At 39.2% G+C, this 20,553-nt stretch overlaps 1 protein-coding gene across 4 annotated transcripts in view; it reads right to left on the bottom strand.

Annotated features, from left to right (window-relative positions):
• Positions 1-2,155: 2,155 nt before the first annotated feature.
• LOC134347168 (long-chain-fatty-acid--CoA ligase 1-like) overlaps positions 2,156-20,553 on the bottom strand; it is a 186,952-nt gene continuing 168,554 nt past the window's right edge. For 3 of the 4 annotated variants that reach the window (XM_063049399.1, XM_063049396.1, XM_063049398.1), the window contains exons 19-21: positions 19,396-19,497; positions 9,042-9,113; positions 2,157-4,667 (exon numbers count right to left, since the gene is read on the bottom strand). In XM_063049399.1, coding sequence (XP_062905469.1) covers positions 4,527-4,667; positions 9,042-9,113; positions 19,396-19,497 — 315 coding nt within the window. In that variant the 3' untranslated portion in view covers positions 2,157-4,526. Of the gene's footprint in view, positions 4,668-9,041; positions 9,114-19,395; positions 19,498-20,553 lie in introns of all 4 variants that reach the window. The other variant, XM_063049397.1, reaches the window with a different exon arrangement.

Here is a 20,553-nt window from a genome sequence, read left to right as displayed (position 1 = left end):
ACCTTTCCTCATTCCATCACGCACTGTTGAACTTGAACGCGTGCGAGGTCATTACCCGCACGTTATCCATGTCAGCGCGGGAAGGAGATCAACTCGAGCTTGTAAATGACGGTGGGCTGAAAAGTATGTTTGACATAACATCTCTGCCGGCATTCCGGATCAAAGTCAAGGCTAAATATCCTGAGACAGCCACGAAAGCACTGAAAACATTGCTTCCATTTCCAACATATCTCTGCAATGAATGCAGCGAAAACTAAATTGCGGAATAGACTGGACATAAGGAACCCCCTTCGAGTATCGCAGGGAACAAGTATTCAGCCCAGGGCTCCCACTGATTCAGCGATATTGGTGTGTTGCAATGATTTTAAATGTTCATACGGGGAAAATAGGTGCTGTGTGTTTAATATCCAAACATTACTTAAAATGTTATGATGCTATTGACTTACAAGTGACTTATATAACCATATAACAATTACAGCATGGAAACAGGCCATCTCTGCCCTTCTAGTCCGTGCTGAACACTACTCTCACGTAGTCCCACTGACCTGCACTTAGCCCATGTACTCAACCCTCCATTCCTTTCCTGCCCACATACCTATCCAATTTTTCTTTAAGTAATATCGAACCTGCCTCTACCACTTCTACTGGAAGTTCGTTCAACACTTACTTCAAGCTCCACTGATAATTGACTTATCACTATATTCATGCGAGGAAAATATGCGCTGTGTGTTTAATATTAAATTCGTTAGATAAACCCTTTTAGAAATGAAATTGAGTGTATTAGGGTGGTGATTAACAACCCCTCCCCCACCCGACAGAATCGCCAAAAAGGATTTGTAGAAAAAAATTGGCACATACACGCATGTGCACTGGTGCCCGCGCAAGGCTTCACGGTCATTGTAGTCTTTCTCGGGGTGAGCCGAACGTATTTGACTGCTACTCTTGCCCGTTGGCAACCCTACCCCGCCCCCGGGTTGGCCAGTCCGCAAGAATATTGTCAATATTAAACCGGTCCGCAGTGCAAAAATGGTTGGGGACCCCTGCTTAATGTAACCAACAAGATTCAGTTTGACGTTTAAAGGACAACTTTGAAAACAAGCAGCATCTATAAGCAGACTTACTGGCCTACACTTATTGCTCAAGAGATGCAATGTAAGACACTAGGTTGTTTAGTTTGGCTCATTTCAAACCAGACATCATTCGCTAAGTTGTTTAGTTCAAAGGAGCTTACAGATCAGATTGATATTATCACTTAGCATATCAAATAGCTGATCTCTTAATAGCTGGAAAATTTACACACTCTAGACACAGAAATCAGTGGAAACATGATCCATTCATTTACTCTGTCTAGTCCCATGGAATTATTGCACCCCATGCTTCAATGAGATTATCTCTCAGCCTGTGGTCTCGCTAAGTCTGTTTACTATACCTTATACAACAACTACCCTTATTCCCCTTACAGCCTCATCACAGGGATCAGGCTGGCAAATCTTTCTTGCACTCTCTCTAGTCCTGCCAATTCATATAACAGCTCACATACACAACATTTCAGTTGTGATCTCACCAGGAATGTATATAATTACAATGATATTTTGAACCCCAATGCAGGTCTTCCTCAGGTTACAATAGGGTTAACCTTAACCCTAACCCATTTCGGAGAACGGTTTGCAAACTCAAGTAGTTTGTATGTCAGAAGTGAACAGTTCATCCAGTCTTCCAGTCTTAGTGAGCGAACCTGCCAAACACTTCCAGCTCTACATTGAAACATACAGTAAAATGTGTTGTTTTATGTCAAATCAAATCAGCGGGCATTCTGCTGGGCAGCCCACAAGAGTCGGCAGACTTCTGCAACACATGGCATGCCCAAAACTCCAACCCGTACATCTTTGGAATGTATGAGGAAACCAAAGGAAACCCACGTAGTCATGAGAGAATATACAAAGTCTTTACTCTGATCGGTGATCACTGGTGCTATAACTACCGTGCTGTCTTCACCTGAACAATAACTTGCTACCACAGTAGCAGGTAATGGAGTTGGACTGATTTAGCACTGTTTCAGAGCTCAAAGCAACATCACATAACAAAATATGGAAAAAATAAAGTTGTAAAATCCTCAATTAAATGTTACTGTAAGCTAAACTTTTAATTGTAAATATATTTAATATTTAATGGTTGGTTCAACAAGACTTTGAGGTCAACATGATCCATGAAGACCACTAATTCAAACAATGCAATATACTGTACATAATTTGTTCCCTTACACATTAACTGGAACTAATTAAACATTTCCTTTCCTTTGTGCATTATTGTCTTAAGAGGAATGTGGGGAAAGCAAAGTATTTGAATTAGCATTGGTTAACTGCTTCAGTGCACCAGGTGTACAACTTACACCAACCAGCAGAGGCACATAAATACATATAAATTATCTTAAATAAACACAGAAAACTGGAAACACTGAGCAGGTCAAGAAGCATCTATGGAGAGAGAAAAACAGTTAACATTCCAGATCAACAGCCTTTCATTGGAATTCATAATGGTGACAACAGTTTTAATGAAAGGTCATAAACAGATAAGGTTAATTTTATCTTTCTTTCCATATATACAGAGAATGTAAAATATAGAAACCTACAGCACATTACAAGCCCTTCAGCCTCAATGTTGTGCTGGCCATGTAACTACTCTAGAAACTGCTAGAATGACCCTACCACATAGCCCTCTATTTTTCTAAACTCTGCGTACCTATCCAAGAGTGTCCTAAAAGACCCTATTATATCTGCCTCCGCAACTGCCACCAGCAGTGCATTCATTCCAGGCACTCACCACTCACTCTCTGTGTGAAAAACCTACCGCAGACATCCCCTCTGTAACTCCTTTCAAGCACCTTAAAACTATGTTTCACCCCTAAGAAAAAGCCTCTGACTATCCACACAATCAATGCCTCTCATCATCTTAGACATCTCTATCAGGTCACCTCTCATCCTCCATCGCTCCAAGGAGAAAAGGCCAAGTTCACTCAACCTGTTCTCATAAGACACGCTCTCCAATCCAGGCAAGGTCTTTGTAAATCTCCTCTACACTATATACATACTAGTACATAGTATATACTAACCCACTTGCTGAAAATTTCCAGTATTTTGTATTTTGTTTCAGATTTCCAGAATTTGCATGTTTTGTTGATTTATGCATTTAGAGTTACAGCATGGACTGGGCCCTTACAGCCCTTCGCGTTGCACCACCCAACAACCCCAGTTGAACCCTAGCCTAATCTCTGGTTGATTTTCAATGACCAATTAACAATTGTAAATGGTGTATCTTTGGACTGTGGGAGGAAACCAGAGCCTGCAGAGAACACCAACGCATTCCACGGGGAGGACATACAGATTCCTTACAAATGACATCTGAATTGAACTCCAAACTCTGACAGCCTGAGCCGTAATAGCATTGTGCAAACAGCTACACCAATGCAGTGCTCCAAAAAAAAAATGACACGTTGTTTAGAGATTTTAAAAAATCATGTAGAATCTTTCAGACATTAGAGGGAAAATTAATCTCAATTATTTTCTCCCACAAGGAGTGGAATGTGAAATCCTTCAGGAATTGACACATGTATGAATAAGGGTTTTACAGTGTAAAGAATGTAATCTTATTGCCAGCAAGTTTCAGCTACTTAGTCGTCACCCTACATGCACGAACACAACACAATATACTGTACACACCCAAATGAGAGAACGAAGTAAAGACCAGAAGAGTAGATCTTCATTTGCAAATACCTTCAGTTAGTGACTACAGGCTCTCTGAGGATGGCATATACGACCTATGAAAGAACTTACTACCTACTGTTATGGGTTGTGGAAGCAATCGTAAAATAGTACTTTAGCATGCAACAAGTTCTGTTATGCAATATATTTCACAGGGTAGCTATATCCAACTCATTTTGGCACAGCAAGCATATTTTTTGCTGAGTAATGCATAACAATGAACAAATATACAGAAAACATACTTTTTATTTTTATTTCACTGATAATTTGCAAATCTTCTTTAGGTTCTCTGTACAAAAACATCTACAATGGCAAGCCTTTTTAACATAATCAAATGTCAGGGAGATATAAATTAAACATGTAATCCTGTTAAAGCTTTCAGTATTAATTTTCATTTCACTTTAGACATTTGTGCAACAGCTACTGCATACATAGATATAAAAATTATGTTATTCAATAGTGCATTTGTGATAACTGTACATCCTTCCACACAAGTGCAACTTAATTTGTGCTTCCTTTTCATTTCAAGTTTGTGATGCCATTCCCCCATGAAAGAGATGAATGCTTCAAATATAAGGCATTTTGGAAATTAACAAATATATTTAAACAGTGATAAGATCTGATATTTTTTGGCTCACAAGGCTTGTTGTACAAAATACGAATATATTTATACATATATATATTCTGGTAGATCATTGCAAAGCATCAGTTACCATTATCAAATTAACAAGGACACTAATTAGATTTGCCTCAAAAACATGCACATGTTTATACAGTGTGCTTTGCATAAAGTTCAGCAATGTGTGTGCTGAAGAATTTTCTTAGTTCTGCTCTCTTTGCCTTCATTGTTGGTGTTAAAAGGCCACTTTGAACAGTTAGCATCTCAGGATAGAGATAAATATCCTTCACCTATTCAAATTGAAAGATACAAAGGCAAAGTCAAATCAAGTTTGTTATCATAGTACATACAGTGCCTATGAAAAGTATTCACACCCCCTTGGAAGTTTTCATGATTTATTGTTTTACAACATTGAAGCACAGTGGATTTAACTTGGTGTTTTTGACACGGATCAACAGAAAAGATTCTTTCATGTCAAAGTGAAAACAAATTTCTACAAATTGGTCTAGTTTTATTACAATTATTAAACACCAAATAATTGATTGCGTAATTACCCACCTCCTTCAAGTCAGTATTTAGTACCTTTAGCAGCAATTAGTCTTGAGACTGTATGGATAAGTCTCTATCAGCTTTGCACATCTAGACACTGCAATTTTTCCCCATTTTTTTTTTAACAAAACTACTCAAGTTCTGTCAGATTGCATGGGGATCATGTGTGAACAGTCCTTATCAAGCCCAGCCACAAATTCTCAATTGGATTGAGGTCTGGACTCTGACTTGGCCACTCCAGGCCATTAACTTTATTGTTTTTAAGCCTTTATTTTGTAGCTTTGCCTTTATGATTTGGCTCTTTGTCTTTCTAGAAAACAGATCCTCTCCCAAGTTGCAGTTTTCTTGCAGAATGCATCACATTTTCCTCCAGGATTTCCCTGTATTTCGCCACATTCATTTTACCCTCTACCTTCACTAGCCTTCCAGGGCCTGCTGCAGTGAAGCATCCCCCACAGCACAACACAGCCACCCTGCTTCATGGTACGGATGGTGTGTTTTTGATGATGTGCGGTGTTTGCCTTACACCAAACACAGCGTTTAGTCTGATGGCCAAGAAACTCAATTTTGGTTTCATCAGACCATAGAATCTTCTTCCAGTTGACTTCAGTCTCCCACATGCCTTCTGGCAAACTCTGGTGGGATTTCATGTGAGTTCTTTTTCTCCCAACAGTGGTTTTCACTTTGCCACTCTCCCATAAAGCTGTGACTGGTGAAGCACCTGGACAACAGTTGTTGTATACACAGTCTCTCCCATCTCAGCCACTGAAGTTTTTGTAACTCCTCCAGAGTTGTCATAGGTATCCAAGGGATATTCAGAGACTTGGAAATTTTCTTGTATCCATCTCCTGACTTGTGCTTTTTCAATAACCTTTTCCTAGAGTTACTCAGAGTTCTTTTATCTTCGTGGTGTAGTTTTTACCAGGATACTGGCTCACCAGCAGTTGGACCTTTCAGATAAAGGTATATTTTTACTACAATCAATTGAAGCAACTTGATTGCACACAGGTGATCTCCATTTAACTAATTATGTGACTTCTAAAACCATCAGCTGCACCAGTGATGATTTGGTGAGTCATATTAAAGGGGCTGAATACCTCTGAAATAAATTATTTGGTGTTTTATACTTGTAATTAATTTAGATCACTTCGCAGAGATCTGATTTCACTTTGACACCAAAGAGTCTTTTTCCGTTGATCAGTGTCAAAAAAGCCCAAATGAAATCCAGTGATGGTATATTGTAAAACAATAAAACATGAAGCCTTTCAAGGGGGAGTGAGGTAGTGTATATGTCACCATAAAATTCATTATTAAAGACGTTTGAATGAAATTGTCAAAGTAAATTTGATTTAAATTTGGCATTAAGGGATAATTTACTTACTGTACTTCCAAAATATTTCACCTCTTCCACAAAGGTCCACCTATATTGGTCCTCTTCCCCTGCCCCTGGAATTCAACATTTTCTCACCAGGTAATATTCTGATTTAAAGTTCATGTTGACTGTCCCTCATTTCCTCTTCAGCTAACTGACATTCTACATCTTCCCTTCCATGCTAAGCACACTCCTATTTTCCACACCACTCTCTCTGTCCCACTCCCTTCCCATTTTAAATTCTTACCCTGCCCGATCTTATTCCCTTATCTATTCCTACGCCAGTACTTTTGCCAGTCTCCTCTGCTAGCTGGTAGGTTGATGGGTGATGGCAAATTATCCCTGGTGTAAATGGGTGGTAGGAGAATCAGTAGTTAGAATGGACATGTGAAAGAGAATAGGTTATGATTAGAGGACACTGATCCTACTGGGGATTAAAAATCAAAATTTTCAATATTACAAAAGTATCTAAAGTTGCTATATAAAGAAAAACAGAAGTATCCTCAATTTCATTAATGTAGAAGAGATAGTGCATTGGGAAATCGCAGCTCATCACAATAATTTCAATCCCACAAAAGAATAGTGTTTCAGTTTTTACAGAAAATAGACAAGCTGAAGCATGGAAGGCATTGTTCAAACCACAAGGTGAAGTATGGAGTGTGATGGTCAAACCACTTGTTTAATTTCATTAGTCGAGAGGCCTGGAGTAAAAATATTACATATAGTCAGGGCCCATTTAGGAAATTTGGATAGTGTGTTTTTCTTAAAGATTATCTAGCTTTCTGCCTTTTCTTGGAGCTGTGACCATTCAGATCTTTGCCAGCTTTGGTTAATACATTCTTAGTCTCATCAACAATACGTTTGTGTTAACATGAAAAAAAAGAGTTGATTTGGATGAGTATGTAGGTGGAATGAATCAAAATCAGAATCAGGTTTAATATCACCAACATACGTTATGAAATTTGCTGTTTTGCGGCAGCAGTACATTGCAATACATAATAAAGATAATAAATTACAATTAAATATATATATTAAATAAGTAGTTTAAAAAGAGAGCAAAACAAAGTGAAGTTGTGTACACGGATCCATTGCCCATTCAGAAATCTGAAAGCGGAGGGGAAGAAGCTGTTCCTGCAACATTAGTAAGAGAATGACACCAAAATTGGTGATGTAGTGGTCAGTGAAGTTTATTTACGGTAACAATTGCATCTGGATCAACAGGAAAAGTGGGCAAAGCAATTGAGGTGGAAATTTCACTCAGATAAAAGAAAAATTATGCATTTTTGGAAATTAAACCAGGACACAATAAAAGATGGGGCTTTGGGCTATTGTAAAACAGAGACACGCCAGGGTAGAAGTACTTAAAATTCTACAATGTGGGAGAATTAGGCCATTTGGCCGATTGACTCTGCTCCACCATTCAATCATGGCTGATTAGTTTTCAATACCATTCCCCCATTTAATCCCCTTATCGATCTCTACCTTTAATACACCCAGTGACTTAGCCAACAAATTCCACAGATTCACCATTCTCTGGCTGAGAAAATTACTCCTTACCTCAGTTTTAAAGGGACATCCCTTTATTCTATGGCTCTGCTCTTAGATCCTAGACACCCCAACTAATGGAAATATCCTCTCGTACGTCCATCTATCAAGACCCTTCATTATCTGGTAGGTTTCAGTGAGATCCTCCTATCCTTAAGATCACCAATAAGAAAAGGTTCAAAGATGGTCAGGTTCCTGAAAGTGGCCACACAGCTGAACAGGATGGTAAGGACAGCATATGGCACATGTGTCTTCAGAGGACAAAAATTTGGATTTCATTGTTATACCTAAACAAGATGTTTGTGAGATGGGATTTGGTGTACTGTGTGCAGTCACTATACTATAGAAAGGATGTGATTAAGCTAAAGAATGTAAAAAAGATTCACAAAAATATTGATGGTATTGGAGGGCTCATGTTATAAGGAGAGAGGAGACAGACGTGGACTGTTATCTGTGCAGCATCAGAGCCCGAGGGGTATGCTTGCAGTTCCAGTGGCCTGGGTTCAATTCCTGCCACTGTCTATAAAGAGCTTGTACGTCCTCCCCATTACTGTGTGGGTTTCCATTGGGTGTTCTGGTTTCCACCCACAGTCCAAAAACATACTGGTTGACAGGTTCATTGGTTATTGTAATTTGCCCCATGATTAGGCTAGCGTTATGCTGGAGGATGCTGGGCACTGCATCTCAATAAATAAATAAACGTACAGTTGTTTAGAAAATCATGACGGTCATAGATAAGGTGGATGATCACCGTCTTTTTCCCAGCACAGGGAAGAACTACAGGGCATAGTTTTAAAGTGAGTGGGGAAACATTTAAATTGGGCCCGAGGATCAAATTTTTCCATATGGAGAGTACTGGGTACAGGGAACAAACTGCCAGTGGAAATGGTGAAGTTTGAAATGGAAACAATGAGAAAGTTTGAAAGACATTTGGACAGGTGCATGAACAGGAAAGATTTAGAGGAGCATGAGCCAAACAAAAAAAAGGTTCAAGTTGAGATAGGTGCTTCAGCATGGAAGAACTGGGCCAAAAGGCATGTTTTCCACACTAATAATACTATGATTATGACTCCATCAGAAACTCTCTCCTTAAGTAATGCAAAGGGAAGTTACAAAATTTGGAGGAAGGAAAGAAGGAAGGATATTAAAGATTAATTTTAAAGATATGGCACAGCCAGTAAAACAGTTGCATGCTTACTTGTTCAAATGTTTTCAGTCCAGCTTCCTTCCCAATCGTTAGTAAATTTACTAAAATAGCATCCTTTAAAGCCTAGACAAAATAAAAGGGAACATGAACACACAGAAAGAAAATGGTTAAGACAAGTGGAGGAACAACAATTAATATACCATGGATTCTGGTTCATTGAGACCAGTACATTTTGGCACAATTAAGCAGCTATCCCAACTAGCCAAAGTTTCACGGAAATTAATTAAAAAGGTGCAAAATAAAACACTGCTGTATAACTGAGTAACAAATTATATATTTAAATGAAATACAGATCAAATTAGAACACTAACAATACAACCATAATACTATAAAACTGTGTATTTGTTCCTAACAGCTATCAGCAAAGGAATTCATCCAGTTTACACTGCTTTGTTCTTTTGATTGACTGAAAATGAAAAAACAAATCAGTGCAGACATCTAGTGTAGATAATGGACTGCCTTCATAAAATGCTTTTGATGACTGCATCCTCCAAACCTTCATTTACATTGTAACATTGAAGATGATTGTCGATACCTTCAAATTCTTCAAAGTTCCTAACTTGCTGAAATAGCAAATTCATTTAATTTTCACTCCCAGCCATTTCTCGCATCTCCATGCCTGAATGGTTGAAACCGCAGTGAGTAAAACACTTTTATTCTCTTACTGCCTATTTCTCATCAAAAATCACTGTTCTTTGAACAGAAACACACACAACTGATGCTATTGAAAAACTCTTTTCTCTAAGCACAGTGTAGTATCTAACGGCCACACATTTACATGTGACCAACACCAGTCAGAAACTGTTTGGCAACAGTCTCCTGTCCCAATTAACTGGCATAGTGTCTGTCTCAAAAACAAAACAAAGGGAATCCCAGCTATTTTCCCCATTAGTTTTTGTTCTTTAAGAGTCGTCCCAAATAAGTGGCTGCCCGATAAACTAATAGCCCAATTAACCTGAATCCACTGTATTATGTATCTTAATAAATTAATTATGAAAAATATATCTGACTAGTTACCTAAAATATTTTGAGCCAAATTCAGACAACCAAATTAGAATCAGGTTTATTATCACAGAAATACAGTACCTATAAAAAGTATTTCCTCCCCCTGGAAGTTTTCACGTTTTATCTTTTTACAACATTGAATCATAGTGGACTTAATTTGGCTTTGTTTGACACCGATCAACAGAAAAGAATCTTTCATGTCAAAATGAAAACAGATCTCCACAAAGAGATCCAAATTAATTACAAATATAAAACACAAATTAATTAATTGCATAAGTATTCACCCCCTTCAATATAGTATTTAGTGCATGCATCTTTGGCAGCAATTATAGCCTCGAGTCTGTGTAGTAGGTCTTTATCAGCTTTGCACATCTGGACACTGCAATTTTTCTATATTCTTCTTTACAAAACTGCTCAAGCTCTGTCAGATTGCCTGGGGATAGAGGGTGAGCCGCCCTTTTCAAGTCCAGCCACAAATTCTCAATTGAGTTGAGGTCTGGACACCAATTTGGCCATTCCAGGACATTAACTTCGTTGTTTTTAAGTCATTCATGTGTAGCTTTGGCTTTATGCTTGGGGTCATTGCCTTGATGGAAAACAAATCTTCTCCCAAGTCACATTTTTCTTGCAGACTGCATCAGGTTTTCCTCCAGGATTTCCCTGTATTTTGCTGCATTCATTTTACCCTCTACCTTCACAAGCCTTCAAGGGCCTGCTGCAGTGAAGCATTTCCACAGCATGATGCAGCTAGCACTATGCTTCACAGTAGGGATGGTATATTTTTGAAGATGTACAGTGTTTGCCTTACACCAAACATAGCGTTCAGTCTGAAGGCCAAAAAGCACAATTTTGATTTCATCAGACCATAGAATAGTGGTCGCCAACCTTTTTAAGCCCAAGATCCCCTACCTCAACCTTAGTGAAAGGCAAGATCTATCTACTAAACCATTTAGAGAAAAAACAGCTCAGATTGTACTTCCAATTTGAGGCCTTTTATTTGGGTTAATTGTATTTGAATTACCCAAAATACTTTTGTCAAACTTTCAAATTAATTCAAACAAGAAAACACTGTAACTAGCATATCAAACAGGCCATAGCTGTCTTTCTTTAAGAATATTACAATACTTCACACCTTCAATTCTAAGTTTCATTATTTAATTTTATTTCAACACGAAAAATAAATGAATAAAAATTGACTGTTGCACTCAGTGTGATGACTGGGGCTGAATACTTTCTGCTTGTTCCCTGAAATTTGGCTCATAACTACAGACAGCCAGTCTGAGACAGTCTGTGAGGTGTCTGTCAGTAAGACAGCTCCTGTACTTAGATTTAATCATTTTCATCTGTGAAAATGCAATTTCACATAGATAAGTTGACCCGAAGTAGGCACTGACTTTTAGTGCTATAAAACCAATGCGCACACCGCGCATTGCTGGGGCCCCTCCAGTTGTAATTGCCACCAGTTTATGAATGGGGATATCATTTTCACGGACATATTTTTTAAACCCACTGTAAATATCCTCACCTCTCATCCTCTCCTTTAATTGCAAAAGAGTGAGGAGGTCCTCCTTTGTTGTAAAATCCTGGAAAGCCATTCTGACAAATACAAGAAGCTAAGCTGTTTGCATTACATCCAGGGATTCATCATACTATAGTGATAAATATTCACAGAGTGACAAGTCCTTTAACACTTGTCGATCCACATCCTCTTGACAGTGACTCTACCCTCCTTGTCACTGTTGCAGGGCCAAGCAGTATATTATGTATTGCGGTGGTGATGTCGTTTTTGTTTTTAAAGTCATTAAAAACAGTCTCTGCGGTAATGACCATTGCTTCCTTGAATAAATCGCCATCTGTAAAAGGCTTCTTGTGTTTAGCCAAAAGGTGACTTACAAGAAATGATGCTTCAATAGCAGCCTTATTTTGAGAAGCATGTTTTGTGAAAAACAATTGCTGTGCTTTCAACCCCGATTTCAGCTCCTCAACTTTCCTGGCACGAATTGCGCTCTTTGGGGGGTAAGAGTCTTTATTTTTTTTTTAAATTTTATTTTTATTTGGATAAGGAGTTCACAATTATCATGTACTTTTTTCACACATATAACCTTTTCCATTTTTTTATATGTATAAAACTACAATTATTTATACATTCTTAAGTACACATTAAGATGATATAAAAGCAAAATAAACATTTAAATAGATAATTATGTACTGTGGTAAATCTAACCTATTAGGCTAAGTAATGAAATTAGTTGTTAAGAAAAATGGTAATAATAGTTTCCATACAACCCTTCTGGACCATTTCCACTGGTCCAAAATGTTGCATACAAGCCTATATACCAAACATTGTAGGTGTTTATATCCCAATTTGTTCGTGCTTGTTCCTGCCCGCAGACATAATTATCCAATCCCTACGTACTTATTTACTTAATTTTTTCTTTTTTTTTTATCCCTTTCCCAAATCTTTCCCTTTACTTGTGTTAATTCTCTATTTTCCAAAAAAAAAACAACAAACATTTAGACTAGGGGTGCTTACGTTAGCAATATTACTGTGTTGATGAGAAGAGCAATATAAATCATTAGGAGAGTCATCTAAAGTCTGCTCGCATTGGGGTTATATATTCAATCCATTTATTCCAGATTTGATAAAATGTTTCTTTTTGAGTTCTCAGGGAGTAGGTCAACTTTTCCATTTTAAATATTTCCAAGATAATTTCGTACCAATCTTCTAATGTAGGTGGTATTGGATTTAGCCATTTTCTATGATTGATTTCTTACTTGCCGCTAAGAGGGCCTGCAGCAACTTTATATCTTCCTTCTGTTCAAGGAACAATACATGCCCCAAATAGAGTGTCTCAAAGTTCAGAGGTATCTGGTACCTTAACTAATGTTCTATGAATACCTTCCCAAAATAGACTCAATTTAGGGCAATCCCAGAAAATATGAAAATGATTTGCCTCCTTGGAGCCGCACCTTCTCCAACACATCACATTTGTATCTTTATATTTTTCCTGATATGGGGTCTTGAAGCATCTTATAATGTTTTTCCAACAATGTTCTCTCCAAGTCAAAGAATTAGTCGAGGACCATTGAAAGCTGCAGATTTTCCCCCAAGCCTCCTCTGAAAGTACCAACCCCGCTTCTTTCTCCCACTTCTCTTTAATATACAGTGTATTTACATTTTTAGCATGGGAGAGTGCATTATATAGGCGAGAAACTGATTTACTAGGTATTGAACTGCAAGCCGAATTCAGAATCTTGAAAAATTCTAATTCTACTGTTGATAGGTCTGTATATCTACAACTCTGGTTAACATAGTTTCGTATTTGAAGGTACCTAAAAAAGTCACTATGTTCTAGGCCATGTTTGTCCTGCAGGATTTGGAAACTTTGTAATACTCTTTTATCTATAAATGAGAGGTAGGTTGTAAGACCTTTCTTTATCCATAGCTCAAATCTTTTATCTCCTCTGTTGGGAAGGAATTCGGTATCATATGCACACCATCTAAAGAGTTTTAGCATGTTATTAATTCCACATGAATTAACCACCTTCTGCCATACTTTTTGGGGGGTAAGAGTCTTTAAATTCCTGGTGGTTGGTGTTGTGGTGCCGCTCCAGATTCCCTCTTTTAGTCAGTGCTTGTGTTTGGTGGCACAACATACATACACACTTGTCTTTCACCAAGGTAAACAGAAATTCCTCTTCCCATTCTGGATGGAAGTTGTACGTCTTCACCTTCTTTCGTGAAACCTCCGCCATGCTATCAGGAGATCACAAGCGATTGCCGTTTACGTCACCTCTGCTCTGGGCCAACATGCTAGGCGGCACCTAATTAATTAGCTGGTTTATTTCGGCTTTTTTCTTAAAGGTGTGCTGGGTGCGTTCTGGCCACTGCTGCACCACTGCATTCCTCACGGCAATGTATCGGTCTGCGGCCTGGAGGTTGGGGACCACTGCCGTATATTGATGTTTGCGACAGTCTGTACTCTTCTCTAATCTAATTGGTCACTTTGATGCAGCACAGGCTACGCTGAAAACGCGGTGCATGGCAGGGGGAGCTACACACATGCGCACTGGGCAGAAAGAACGGAACTAAACCCCCGCAACCCAGAAACAATCTCTCTTTACAAACAGCTTTCAGTAGCGGAAGTATTGCTATATTACCATTATCCTAATTAGTATTACTTTTTTTTAAATATATAATGCTCACATTACAGCAGTATTTGTGTATTTACTTTTGATTTTTTTCGAGATCTACTGGGAAAGTCTCAAAGATCGACCGGTCGATCGCAATCGACAGGTCGGTGACCACTACCATAGAACCTTCTTCCAGCTCCCACATAATTTCTGGCAAACTCAAGCCAAGATTTCATACGAATTATTTTTCCCCAACAGTGGCTTTCTCTTTGCCACTCTCCCATAAGGCTGTGACTGGTGAAGCACCTGGGCAACAGTTATATGCGCAGTCTCTCCCATCTCAGCCTGTGAAGCTTTTGTAACTCCTCCAGAGTCGTACTAGGTATCTTGGTGGCCTCCCTCACTTGTCCCCTTCTTGCACAGTCACTCCATTTTTGAGGACGGCTTGCTCTAGGCAGATTTACAGATGTGGCATATTCTTTCCATTTCTTGATGGTTGACTTAACTGTACTCTAAGTGATATTCAGTGACTTGGAAATGTTCTTGTCTCCATCTCTTAACCTGTGCTTTTTAATAACCTTTCAGCGGAGTTGCTTGGAGTGTTCTTTTGTCTTCATGGTGTAGTTTTTGCTAGGATACTCACTCACCAGCAGTTGGACCTTCCAAATACAGGTGTATTTTTACTACAATTAACTGAAAAACCTGACTGCACACAGGTCTCCAAAAACAGATCTCCATTTAATTAATTATGTGACTTCTAAAACCAATTGGCTGCACCAGTGATGATTTGGTGTGCCATATTAAAGGGGGTGGATACTTTTGCAATCAATTATATTGCATTTTATACTTAGAATTAATTTAGATCACTTTGTAGGGATTTGTTTTCATTTTGACACAAAAAGAGTCTTTTCTGTTGATCAGTGTCAAAAAAGCCAAATTAAATCCACTGTGATTCAATGTTGTAAAACTATAAACATGGAAACTTCTGGGGGGTGGGGGGGGGGTGGTGAATACTTTTTATAGGTGCTACTTGTTGTTTTGTGGCAGCAGTACAGTGCAAGACAAAAAAAAAAGTTAAATTAATTCACTGACAAGCTCTGCTTTGCTTCTTATGTTGAGATTTCCAGAAACACACCAACTTGGCTGATGACTCAGTGCTCAATTTTAGAAAGTACCATCTTTCTTACACTATTAAGTTTGGGTCTAAATGCCTGTTAATAACATTATTTGAACGTCTGTAGAATGTTGTTGTTCCTTTGATCGATATTTATGTCATACCTACCAACACCAAAATAGTTTAACTGACCATTTATAACATCACTGCTTCTAGAATCTTTCTACGTGCAAACTGACTACTTTATTTCCTTCACAACCATCAATATTCTACTGAGTATTGCAAGATCCCTGGCAAAAATATTTAAAACACCCTTAGCCATGGGTGTAGTGCTGGAGGACTGGAGTATAGCTAATGTTCCATTGTCTAAGAAAGGCTCTAGGAATAAGCTGGAAAACTACAAGCTGGTGAGCCCGACATCACCAGTGGGTAAATTACTGGAAGGTACAGAATTCTAAGAGACAAGATGTGCAAATATTGGATAGTCAGGGCATGATTAGGGACAGTCAACATGGCTTTGTGCGTGGCAGGTCACATCTAATTAATCTTACAGAACTTTCCGAGGAGGTTAGCAAGAAGTTTGATGAAGGAAAGACGGTGGACTTTTTCAACCTGGATTTTAGCAAGGCTTTTGACAAAGTCACACACGGAGGCTGGTACAGAAGGTTAATTTGCTTGCTATTCAAGATAAAATAGTCAATTGGATTCAACATTGGCTTAGCAGGAGAAGCCAGAGAGTGGTAGTAGATGGTTGCTTCTCTGACTGGAGGCCTGTGACTAGTGGTGTGCTGCAGGAATCAGTTCTGGGTCCATCATTTGTCATCCACGTTAATGATTTCAATGACAATATGGCAAATTGGATCAGTAGACTTGCAGATGACACCAAGTTTGGGGACATAGTGGATAGTAATTAAGGTTATCAAGGATTGCAAATTGATGTGGACCAGCTGTGGAATTGGGTTGCAAAATGGCAGATGGTATTTAATTCAAACAACTATGAGATTTTGCACTCTGGAAAGATCAATCAGACTAAAACTTACACAGTGAATGGTAGGACACTGAGGTGTGCGGTAGAACAAAGGGATCTGGGAATATAGATCCACAGTTCCTTGAAAGTCGCATCACAGGGAATGAGGTTGAAAAGAGTGTTTTTGGAGCACTGGGCACAGAGTTCAGGAGTTAGGATTAATGTTGAAGTTATACAAGACATTACTTGAAGTATCATGTGCAGTTTTGGTCACCTACCTACAAGAAAGAGAAAATTTATAAGGATGCTGCCAGGTTTGAGTTACAAGGAAAAGTTGAAAAAGTCGAGATTTCATTTACTGGAGTGCATTTGAATGAGGGAAGATCTGAAGAAGAATATAAAATGAGGGGTATAGATAAAGGTAAATACCTGAAGCTTTATTTGTCATGTGTATATTGAAACAGAGTGAAACGTGTGGTTTGCGTCAATGTCCAACATCTCCAAGATGTGCTGGGGGCAGCCCACAACTGTTGCTATGCTTCCAGCACCAACAGAACATGCCTGCAGCTTACTAACACTAACTTGTATTATCTTTGAAATGTGGGAAGAAACCAGAGCATCCAGAGGAAACCCACACTGTATGTATGGTTCTTGTGGGAGAGTTTTAAATTGGAGTAGGGAAAATTACGAGGGCATTAAAGAGAGAGCTCATAGTTAATTGGGAGCACCTTTTTCCCTGGCAAGTCCATGTCAGACATGTGGAGGGTGTTTAAAAATCAACCGCACAGAGCATAGGAAAAGTATGTTACTGTCAGGAGGACGGACAGGGATGGAAAGATAAGAGAACCTTGGATGTCCAGAGAGGTGATGAATTTAGTCAAGTAAAAGGAAAAGTATGTAAAGCTTAGGAAGTTAGGATCAAACAAAGCACATGAGGAATATAGAGAATCTTGGAAAGAATAAAGAAGGGAATGAGGAGAGCCAGGAGGGAGTATGAAAAGTCCTTAGCAAGAAGGACAAGGTGAATCCCAAGGCAATCTATACATACATCAAGAACAAGAAGATGACTAGGGAGAGGATAGAACCACTCAAGGATAAAGGGGGCAACATTTGTTTCGATGCAGAGAATGTGAGTGAGGTACTTAATGAGTGCTTTGCTTCAGTATTTACCAAGGAAAAAGATATGGAGGACCAGGAGATCAGTGCTGAGTGTACAAGTACATTAGGAGACTTAGAGGTCAAGGAGGAGGAAGTGTTGGGCCTCCTAATGAGTATTAAGATGGACAAGTCCCCAGGGCCTGATGGAATTTACCCCTGCTTACTGAAGGAGGCAAGAGACAAGACTGCTAGGGCCTTGACCAGTATCTTCATGTCCTCTCTATGCATAGGCGATGTCCCGGAGGACTGGTGAGTGGCTAATGTTGTATCTCTGTTAAAGAGGGGAACAAGGAAAAGTCCTGGGAACTATAGACCAGTGAGTCTCACATCAGTTGTAGGAAAATTGCTGGCAAAAATTCTTAAGAGTCAGGATATATAAACATTTGGAAATCCATGGCCTAATTAGGGAGGCCCAGTATGGCTTTGTACAGGGCAGGTTGTGTCTTGGCAACTTGATTGAGTTTTTTGACAACATGATAAGCGAGATTGACCAGGGCAGGTAGGTGGATATTGTCTATATGGATTTTAGTCAGGCATTTGACAAAGTCCCTCACGGGAAGCAAAACCAGAAGATTAAGATCTGCAGCAAATTAGCTGTTTGAATTCAGAACTGGCTTACGCATAGAAAACTGAGTGCAGTGGTTGAAGGGACATTCAGTCTGGAGGTCTCTAATTAGTGGTGTTCCACAGGGATCTGTGGTGGGACCTCTGATGTTTGTGGTGTACAGAAATGTCCGGGATGAAAATGTAGATGGGTAGGTGAGTAAGTTTGCAGATGATACTAAGATTGGTGGACAGTGTGGAAGACTGGCAAAGAATACAACACAATGTAGATCAGTTGCAGAGGCAAATGGTTCTCAACCCAGATAAATGTAAGGTGTTGTACTTGGTAGGGCAAATGCAAGGAGACAGCACACTGCTACAGGCAAGATCCTTAACAGTGTTGCTGAGCGGAGAGATCTTGGGATCCAAGTTCATAGCTCCTTGAAAGTGGCTACACAGGTTGATAAGGTGGTTAAGGTGGCTTATGGAATGCTTGCTGTTATTAGTCAAGGCACTGATTTCAAAAGTCTGGAGAGCTGGAGGCTGAGGGGAGATTTCATAGAGGTTTGTAAGATTATGAGAGGCATAGATAGAGTAAACAGGGAGTATGTGTTTACCAGGATTGAAATGCCTAATACCAGAGAGTATTGAATTGAAGGCAAGTTGGGGTAGGTTTAAAAGGGGATATGAGGGGCAAGTTTTTTTTTAAACTCAAGAGTTGTGGATGCCTGGAATGTGCTGCCTGGCATGGTGATAGAGGTAAATACATTAGAGGCTTTTAAGAGACATTTAGATAGGCACATGGATGTAAGGAAGATGGACAAATATGGGCATTGTGTAGGTAGGAAGGATTAGTGTTTGGGTGTTTTTGATTTGCTCTTTAGCTGGTTTGGCATAACACTGTGGATCAAGGGGCCTGTTCTTGTGCTGCACTGTTCTATGTTCTATACAAACTCCTTACAGGCACGGGTGGGAACTGAATACCGATCTTACAGCTTGATTGTAAAGCATCACACTTATCACCCCACTACCTTGCCGCCCTTTAAGAGAAGTTTCAACAAATACATAGATAAGAGAGGTGTGAAGGGCATTAATCCAAATGCAGGTAAATGGGACAAGGCAGAAGGACAAGCCAGAACATAGACCAAAGGGCCTGTGTCTAGGCTCTAATGCTCTATGATTCTGACTATTATTCCGAGGCAGTGAAATGTGATAGAGCACCATGAGAACACAAAGTAATTAATCCCTACCCAACTCTACTCATCCTGAACAGTGATCAAACAGGACTATACCCTGTAACATACTGTATATTGGCAAACTTCTGCTACCATTTCAATCAAGGGGAATGAAAATAAATGTGCAACTTTTTTTTTTAAGTTTAGTGAACTCACTGTACAAATGGATCTTTAGATCACAGTACTTGCCTCGTTTTTACATAAATCTTCAAATGATCCTTTAATGTTCCTCTTTAGGGCCCAGTCAGTTAACACCTCAGGATCAGGTATCACAATTCCCACCAGAAAAGCCTGCAATACAAGAAATCAGTACATCATTTCATGTTTCTAGCTTACACCAATATTATGTAAAAAGGTGTTTTTTCATAGATCATTGTTGGATTCAAAGGATTTCTGGCAAAGTATCTTTTAATCATTGTAGGGAAAAGTAAGAGTGCCAATAGAGTGTGAGTGTGAGTGTTTAATTTCCCCTCACTGCCCCCAATACCAAAATATACAGAGCAACATGCATTTAAAAAGGGACCAGTCAATTTTCCAACGTCTATTTGCAAACATGTATACAGAAGATGCTTGATGTTCCCACATTCTGGTGTCTTCTTTAACTTTCTACAGCAAACAGTGCAGAATGATTAATTTCTATAAGATCATAAGACACTGGAGCAGAATTAGACCATTGAGAGTGCTCTGCCAATCCATCGTGGCTGATGTATTATCCCTTTCAACCCTATTCTCCTGCCTTCTCCTGTAACCTTTGATGCCCTCAATAATCATAGACTTATCAACTCTGCTTTAAATATAGCCAATAACTTGGCAATGAATTCCACGGATTCACCACCCTCTGGCTGAAGAAATTCCTCATCTGTTTGAAAGAGATGTCCCTCAATTCTGAGACTGTGTCCTCTAGTCTTTGACCAACCTACTGCAGGAAACATCCTCTCCACATCCACTATATCTAGGTCTTTCAATTTTTGATAGGTTTCAATGAGTTCCCATTTCATTCTTCTAAACTCCAGCGAGTACAGCCCTAGAGTCATCAAACATTCCTCCTTCCTGGAATCATTCTCGTGAAACCTCTACTGGACCCTCTTCAATGCCAGCACATCCCATCTTAGATAAAGGGCCAAAAGCTGCTCACAAAAATATAATCACAAAGAGGAGAAAATTTGCAGTTGCTGGAAATCCAAGCAACACACGCACACAAAGTGCTGGAGGAACTCGGCAGGCCACGCAGCATCTATGGAAAAAAAGCACAGCTGAAGTTTTGGGCGGAGACCTTTCATCAGGACTGGAAAAAAGATGAGTCAGAATAAGAAAGTTGGGGGGGGGGTGGAATTGGTGTTGCACAAA

The sequence above is a fragment of the Mobula hypostoma genome, chromosome 5 (assembly GCF_963921235.1).
Source record: "Mobula hypostoma chromosome 5, sMobHyp1.1, whole genome shotgun sequence".
Classification (NCBI taxonomy): Eukaryota; Metazoa; Chordata; class Chondrichthyes; order Myliobatiformes; family Myliobatidae; genus Mobula; species Mobula hypostoma.
Note: the sequence above shows the minus strand (reverse complement) of the source record. Positions and strands in the feature narration are given on the sequence as shown.